The 9353-nt window shown below is 34.7% G+C and overlaps 1 protein-coding gene across 2 annotated transcripts in view; it reads right to left on the bottom strand.

Moving 5' to 3' along the window:
- Window positions 1-408: 408 nt before the first annotated feature.
- The window catches only part of grpr (gastrin-releasing peptide receptor), a 64419-nt gene continuing 55474 nt past the window's right edge, over window positions 409-9353 (bottom strand). For both annotated transcript variants that reach the window (XM_087273857.1, XM_087273856.1), the window contains one exon: window positions 409-3047. In XM_087273857.1, the coding sequence (XP_087129983.1) occupies window positions 2664-3047 (384 nt within the window). In that variant the 3' untranslated portion in view covers window positions 409-2663. The remainder of the gene's footprint in view (window positions 3048-9353) is intronic.

The following is a 9353-nucleotide window of genomic DNA, read 5'->3' as shown; positions in this document are numbered from 1 at the left end:
TCTCGCATCTTTAAAACACAAAGATTTATCTTGTTTATAAAGGCACCACAAAAGCATGTGTCATTCACCTTACTTCATGCCAGGATACACAATACTGACTAAATAATACAGCTGAGCATGAGGTCCATTAAAGTGCCTCTGTTTACTATTTTTACATTTAGTTTTGAAGGTCAAGATCACGTTTTGCAATAGTTTCCATCCAACCAAGGTAAAAAAAAAAAACACTTCAATCTTTTTGTTATAATACACACTACTGCACCAACTATTTTCTCCAGTGTCTGAACTTGATCATTCAAGGATGCTTTCACTCTTAAGGCTAAGCCCCTCTCTTCTCAGAGCCTGCTCTCATCTGATTGGTCAAATTACCCAACGCATGTAAGAAACCAAACATCCATTACTAGATCAAAATTCCAGCAATGTACCAATTTTGCCATTTATTTATCATTTCAATTTGTCCGAGTATGCATAGGAAAGCATACCAGAAGCACTTTAAAACCTTTACTAGTAAAGCAAGTAAAGCAGACAAGAACACTGACAGTTTTTGTTCACAATAAAACACTGAAAGATGTGCTTTACATTAGTAAACTTCAATTTAAATATTAATCCAAATACTAATGATAGCTCGGTAAACATTAAAACTGCAATTCACCAAGACTAAAATGTCCATATATCTATCCAAATATTGCAGACAGAACAAAATAAATAAATATTGACTAAAATACATAATATTTGTTCATTCCTTCACATTCAAATGGGTTTTCCTTTCCAGAGGGGCCTGCAAACGTATGGCTGTATGCTTTCCACAATTTGCCACCAATACGGCAAAATTTAGCAATTGCAATGACACTAGATTGGATATTTACAAACAACTGTTTACAGTAAGATTATGTAGCTGTTCACACAGAAGGAGATTATCTCCATCTGCACTGCTTTTTGGTTGTTTCCCTATTTAGAAAAAAACAACTATATCGGTCATCGTTTTATGCCATTTCTATGTAAAGTGTTATCTAGATCAGGGGTTCCCAAACTTTTCAGCCCATGACCCCCAAAATAACAATGCTAGTGACTCACAACCCCCACTTTTTACTGCGGTGGTTATAAACATCCGAATGTTGAATGCAATGGCTAACACACATCAATAGGCCTATATAAAGATGAGCATTTTGACAACAGAAAACATGACAGTCTAAAAGCCACTATCTAACGTTATTGTAGAAGCGACTACGTTTTGTTATATAATGAGATTTTTTCTCTTTTGGGAAACGATTTAAACATTTGTTAAGACCACGTGAAGCAATTTATTCAATGTATTAAGTTCAAAGATTTATTTTGATTTGAGGATGTTTTTATTGTCTTAATGTTCAATTAGTTATTAAACAATACTGACTTGATATAAATTATTTCATATTAGTACTCTTAGGCTTTATTGCAATCTTTATCTCATCAGACAGTAAATTTACATAACTAATAATACAAAACATACAAAAGTAGCAAACACATTACATGTTTCATTGTTCTTGGTTTAAATTTGGAAACCACTTGGAGAACATACTCCATGTTCAGTCGCCTGTGTTTATTTTGAATGTATTTAAAAGTTTAGGCTGGTGTCATGAAATTAATCTGTTGCAAATACACAGTCGCATTTTTTTTTTTTTTTTTTAACTCTGATGGCTTTTTATTTGCATGTTGTATTTTTAATATAGCTGTTTCTATCTTCTGCAGGTTATGGATAAAATATAAAAATTGAAATAGTTTATTAAAATTGACAAATCACAAAGTCTCATTGTCCCACAACCCCCACTTTGGGAACCACTGATCTAGACATACCTTCAATCTTTTTGCTCTCAAAGATTTGATGAGTCTCAAGTCTCATAAAAGTGCATTAAACTTACATAAATCCTCCAGAACATAAAACTCATATTGATTTTTTTTCTTTTAGCCTTATAGTGTTGTTTTAGACCCAAAACACAAAACAGACATTTAAAAATCCCTTTGATCCTGCGGATGCCCTTGTGCCTTTCACTTTACGCACATTTATCACAGACAAGCAAAAATGTTCATTTTCAGATATCTTTGAAATTGCATGAACAGACAACATTCATTGCAAGTGACTTATGATTCAGTTCATGTCTCAAAGTCCATATTATTCGACATAATGTGATCATCTTGCAATTGTATGTTCATTTGTGCCTTCACAAGGTAAACACACAACATCAAAATCAAATCCAGCAGTAACCAACAAGAACAAAACCTTCACAATTCCGTTTGCACTGTTCAACTAAGAATGATATTTTGATTTAAATGGAATAGTTCAGCCAAAATTGAAAACTCTCTCATGTTTACTCACCCTTCCTGTCAGTCATAACCTGTTTGAGTTTCTTTTATTCTTTTGAACACAAAAAAAATATTTCGAAACATGTTGGAAACTGGTAACCATTGACTTATATGTTTATCTTACCTTGAAAGTCAGTGGTTACCAGTTCCCAACATTCTTCCAAAAGAAAAAAAAAAACATTTGAATCACTTGAGGAAAAGTAAATAGTGAGTACATTTAATTTTTTTGGTGAACTATCCCTTTCATTTCATTGATGAGAATTTTAAAGATGTGTGTTTTAATTTTGGCTGAACTACTCCTGAAGTGAAACCCAGGATCTGATTCATCTCTAATGGTATACAGCATTACCATTGACGAGGCTGAAACTGGCCACTGAGTGATTCTGTGTGCTTTTGAGTGAACTGAGTCGTGTGTTGTGACGCCGGCTGCTTTGTGAACGCAGAGAGATGGACGGACAGCAACAGCAAAGCTGCTTGTTGAACTGCTTCCTAAAGGATTTGCTGAGGAGGTAAAGAGCGAAAGGATTCACGCAGGAGTTGGTGAAGGCGAGGATACGTGCGCATACACTGGCGATGAAATGAGCCATTGACGTGTCCACTTCTGTGTAATGGTAGGAGCGGTAGAGGTAAATCACATGGTTGGGGAGCCAGCAGATGGCAAACAGACCCACAAACACCAGCACTGTCTTGGCGAGCCGCATCCGTGACTCAACCTACAGTTCAGAGAGCAGAGAGGTAAATATCACATGGGCAGAAAAGAAAATATCACAGGTTGTCCAACATCAAATCATCTAATAAAAAAATAAAAACATATCTCACATTCTTGCTGTTTCACTTTTAAACAATTTATGCCTCAACCAATGACGTGAGCTAAATGTTTATCAACCAATAGCTATGTTTCCATCTACCCATTTTTATGCGCATTTTGCAAACTTCAGCATACGCATTAAAAAAGGTCATGTGATCCGTTAAAAGAGATCATGGGATGATCTATAATGTTGTTTTGATATTCTAAAACGTCTTACCGTTTAAGTATTAGTGTGGTTATATTATTAATGACCCCCAGAAGAGCGGCTCTGAAAACATTCCTACAGTGTTTGATGACGGAGCCTACACTGTAAAAAAATCCCTAAATTAACAGCTTTTTAGCGTATTTGTGATTCATGTTTTCATTTTTTCAAGTTTATTTGCTTTTGACATGCAGTATTAAACCTTGATCTTTCTTCCAACAACTTTAACCTTGAAAAATCTTTTATTGACATAATTAATAGTTTAAAAGGCACCTATGAGGAAAATCAACTTTTGTAAGCTGTATGGACAGAACTGTATGTAGGTATAGTGTATCCACAGTCAAATTAGAGTGATAGAAAAAAGCCTCTTATTTAAAATTCTATAAATTAAACTTAATGTAGAAAGGCGTTTTTCCCTGCCCACCGAATTGATTGACAGATGCCATGTTTTTATAATAACATGTATACACATGTCCCCAGAACTTTTTTTTTTTTGCAAAGAAATTGGGATTAAAAGATCTGTTCCAACTCTCTGCGATTTTTTATAAGTTTTATAAGTTTAAAACCTTTTTAAAACAGAGCATGTTTGTAATAAATACAGTAAAATATATATGTAATTCTTAACCGATATAATTCCCACGGCCACATGGTGTCAGTAAACGCTAACATGTCTGTGTGTGTTTGTCTGTATAGTGCAAACGACATTTTTATGAGACTCATCATTTCAGAAAGGCTTGAATAAACTCCACCACAAATACATGAAATAAACTTACTTGGTATTTTTGACTAATGAGCTGTATTTCAGCTTCATCAGAGTCTGTCTCTGTGCTGTTTGTTTGATGTAGCGCATGATGAGAAGCAACCACGCATGTGGGAACAGTGGGCGGGGAGAAGCAGCTCATTTACATTTAAAGCCACAGGCTACAAAAACAGCTACAATGTACAATATTCAGACAACAAAGTGGGCAGATTCTGGAGGCTATAATAAATAATCTGAAGGGTATTTTGAGCTGAAACTTTACAGACACATTCTGGAGACAACAAAGTCTTATCTTACATCTTGTAAAAAGGTGTAAAACAGGTGCTCTTTAAAGTGATATATTGTCTGGATTGGTGTTGTATATAACATCGCAAAAACATTGTAATAAAGTTCCAGAACATTTTGTGTTGTTTTAGAGACTCAATTTTCTATTTCTTATATATTATATTATTACAAACTACTAAAATGTTTATAAAAGTCACTTTGTTAAACTGTAGAGTTGAATTTTCAACATCAAAAGTTGACAGAGCAGAGAACAACATCACATAATGCAATTCACAATTGTAAAGAAATGTAAAACATTGTAAACAAAAGCAGAAACTGTTAATCAACAGATGTCTTTTACAGAGTGCACACTACTCCACAGCTGCATTTAAATTAGGTTGATTTAAAGGCACAGTATGTAATTTTCACTACTAGAGGATGCATATTCACAACAAACAAAGGCGTAGTTTGATGACGTCGTAACTTAGTGTGGAATCATTGAAGTTGTCATCATTACATCCTACGGTACTCTTGAGGAATACATGTTTATGAGCTAAAGTATTCAAAAATGATCATCATGCTAGTATGCTAATATGAAGCAGAGTAAAGCCGTGGTCACATAACACTTTTCTCACCATAGGCTTCTATTCATACGCATGCGAATGTAACAGACCGGAAATGCAAGCTCATGTGACAAGTTTTGCAGTTCACTGCATTGCAAAGTTCAAGCCTGGTAAACTCTGACCTGCAAAATTGCATCATGTGACTGCAGAGTCCAACAGAAAATCAAAACATGTCCTCTCTGGACAGAAAATTTAAATTACAAACCTTCTTTTAATTTCTAACCATCTTGTTTATTCCACCAATTTTCATAGCGCCATACCAAAGAATTTGGAATGCTCAAACTCTAGTATGACTGCTTCATAGGACTGAAACTCGTCAAAGCAAAATGAGACCTCTGAAGCAATTACTGATTAGAGATGAGTATGACATGGCATGAAAACTGCAGAGCTTTTGTTATCCCTTTTATTTTATTATCCCATTTATTATGCCACACTACCACGCTTTCATTTTTTCAGTTGTGATTATGTGGAGAAGAAGCAGAGCTTTTTTATCATATTAAATACATTTTAGGGTTCTGTTAATGCTGCTCTGTGCAGTCTAAAAAACATGTCACATATTAAAGCATCTTTGGTGCTTCCATGTTTTCCAATAAACCTAAATTAAATATAGAGAGTGTGTGTCAATAGCATGCAGACGACACAGTCTGTGTCACTAGTTAATTCATTTATACATTTTCTTTTTGGCTTATTCCCTTTACTAATCTTCGCCACAGCAGACTGCCAACTGATCCAGCATATGTTTTTACACAGCGGATGCCCTTCCGGCCGCAACCCATTATTGGGAAACATCCATACACACTCATTCTCACATACACACTCATACACTATGGTCAATTTTAGCATACCCAATTCACCTACACCACGTCCTTGGACTTGTGGGTGAAACCGGAGCACCCGGAAGGAAACCCACACGAACACGGGGGGAACATGCAAACTCTACATAGAAATGCCAACTAACCCAGCTGAGGCTTGAACCAGCAACCTTCTTGCTGTGATGCGAATGTGCTACCGACTGTGGCACCGTGTTGCCCTATCACTAGTTAAATTTGCTTATTTCTCTGAATTTGAACATTCCTTTAAACATATAAGATAATGCAAGTGCATAAGTCAGTAAAATGTAGAACGTTCTAGTGGTTTTTGGATGATTTAATAAAAATAATCCTACAGTACATACTGTGCCTTTAAGAGGATCAAATAAATAAAAAAAAACATATGAAAGATCTTTTACGTGAAGAATAACAAAGCTTTTTGATAGATTTAGTGCATATGACATTGTAACTTTCAAATGCAGACACACTGTATTTTTCATGTTATAATAAAACAACAGAGCAGGTTGTTACAGTCTCATCTTGTGAATACCTTTCAAAAATAGCATCTGCATCACCTTTCAAATATAATTATGATAAGCAGAGACAGAAGTTCACTGTAACAATACAGAAGCTCCCTCTCTCTCAGCATGAACTCTGGCATTTTCAAACTCAGCAATAGTAATGTTATTTATATTTCAGCTATGCAATATAAGTACAAAAAACTAATATAATATAATATAATATAATATAATATAATATAATATAATATAATATAATATAATATAATATAATATAATATAATATAATATATTTAAATATTATTTAACACTGTGATGGTCAATAATATCTTGATATTGATGCCACAAATAGTAACTGAGCATTTATGCATGTTGTCTGATAAATGATGGTGAACCAGAGACTGCTGAACGAAATTTTACTAAAGACATGCGAAAAATAATTATACTGTAGTAAAGACAAAATATAAAATAATTTAATAATACAGCTAATGCAATTGCTGTGGACATAGTATCATGTAAATGTAGTCATAAACAATATAAAGAAAATTAACCATTCACTGTAGTAAAAGTTGACTCAACTTAAAACAGTAAGGCAACTTGCTGCAGATCTTTTCTGAGATTACTCAACTTAAATCGAGTCAAGTGCAGCACTTGGGTTGAAAGTTGAGTCAACTCAAAAATGCTCTGCTGCAGGTTGCCTTACAATTTGGAGTGGAGTCAACTATTTTGTGTTGTTAGTACATTAAGAAATGTAAAACCTTTACACTGCAAAAAATCATTGATAGTTTGGTTTTAGGGATGGGGTTGGGTGCCACACCTGCATTTTAAAATCATCTACAAGGTGGGCCATTTATATGGATACACCTTAATAAAAGTGGGAATGCTTGGTGAAATTAACGTCCTGTTTGTGGCACATTAGTATATGTAAGGGGGCAAGCTTTTCAAGAAGGGTGGTGACCATAGTGGCCGTTTGAAGTCGGCCATCTTGGATCCAACTTTTGTGTTTTTTCAATAGGAAGAGGGTCATATGACACATCAAACTTATTGAGAATTTCACAAGAAAAACAATGGTGTGTTTGGTTTTAATGTAACTTTAAAAACTTTATTCTTTCATGAGTTATTTACAAGTTTCTGACCACTTATAAAATGTGTTCAATGTGCTGCCTTTTGTGTTGGATTGTCAATGCAACCCTCTTCTCCCACTCTTCACACACTGATAGCAACAACACAGGAGAAATGCCACCACAGGCTTCCAGCATCCATAGATTCAGGTACTGCACATCTTGTATCTTTACACCATAGACAACTGCCTTTAGATGACCCTAAAGATAAAAGTCTAAGGGGCCCAGGATGACCAATCCACTTTTCAGGAAACTGTTTGCTTGGACCTGACACCCATAATGTGGTGGTGCACCATTTTGCTGGAAAAACAACTAAAGCTGGGAACGTGCCATGTTAAGTGCATAAAGAGGGAAACACATCATTATGTAGTAATTTCAAATATCCAGTGGCCCTGAGATTTCCCATGATGAAGAATGGTCCCACTGACTTTGTTGTCTATGGTGTGAAGACACAAGATGTGCAGCACCTGAAACCCTGGATACTGGAAGTCTGTGCTGGCATTTCTCCTGCGGTGTTGCTATTAGTGTGTGAAGAGTGGGAGAAGAGGGTTGCATTGACAATCCAACACAATGGGCAGCACATTGAACACATTTTATAAGTGGTCAGAAAACGTAATAATGATACGTTAAAACCAAGCACAACATTGTTTTTCTTGTGGAATTCTGAATAAGTTTGATGTGTCAAATGACCCTCTTCCAATTGAAAAAACAAAAGTTGAATCCAAGATGGCTGACTTCAAAATGGCCACCTTGTTCACCACCCATGTTGAAAAGTTTGCCCCCTCACATATACTAATGTGCCACAAACAGGACGTTAATATCACCAACCATTCCCATTTTATATCCATATAAATGGCCCACCCTGTATTTTCGTAGGACTGAACTCGTGTGAATTAGACACTAAACTGACAAAACATAAAATAGTTTTGTTTCCTCGTGAGATCAGGCTGATTAATCAAGTTTAACCTTAATATTTTTAGTTAAGATTCAACTTAATGTTTTAGTCAGTTTAACTCAAGTGGGATGAGATGACTAGAAAAGTTAATTTGATTTGAACTAATAAACTTTTAGGCAGTAAGAAGTTGCAGTACAGCTGTAAAACATTTTTAGTAATAAATGTATTATTCATTTAATGCAGAGATGCCCAAAGCAGGGCCTGTGGGTTAAAGTTAGCCCATTGTAAACTTTGATTTGGCCCACCATCTTATCTGAGAAGACAATGAGAAGGATGGAGAGGGTTGGGGGTCATTTCTAATTTGACATAAGATTTTTTTGTTTGTTTATTGAAGCTACAAAAAAAGCAAACTTAATTAAATGTTTCAATTAAATGATGTAAATGAATCTGTTTTTTTGAGTAACAATGTCACTCAACAGACTATACAGAAGACATCAGTGAGCAAATCAAGGCAAAAACTAACTCCATTCTGTTATAAATAAGATTGTTTTTGCATTGACTGTAATAAGTTTATTATTAAATGACTCCCAATCTTTTCAATTATTAACTCATTATTAAATAATTATTCTGTATTAGTTCATATAAAACAAAGTTTTCTAGTTATTTTTAAATATTATTGAATAAATTAGGAAGTTACCCATTGAAACTATATTTACCTTTGCCCCACTAGCCCTAATCAAGGTTGGTTTTTGGCCCTTCATAAGAAAAAGTTGTAACACGTTTTTTTACAACCTGCAAAGTACTGCACTGTAAATTCAATTTACTTACGCTGTTCATTGCGTGTTGAATATCTTATTGTTATTCTGTTATTACCCAAACATTTTTGGTTTGTTTCTTTGCAATTTATAGAAAAGTACACTATAAATTTAATATACTTATGTATGCGGTACTTTGCATTTTGCATTTCTGGTTGTTACCTCCTTATTCCCAGGCATTACAGTTTATTCCCTTACACAAAC

The sequence above is a fragment of the Danio rerio genome, chromosome 11 (assembly GCF_052040795.2).
Source record: "Danio rerio strain M-AB ecotype USA chromosome 11, GRCz13ab, whole genome shotgun sequence".
Lineage (NCBI taxonomy): Eukaryota > Metazoa > Chordata > Actinopteri > Cypriniformes > Danionidae > Danio > Danio rerio.
This window is presented reverse-complemented; position numbering and strand designations above follow the sequence as displayed.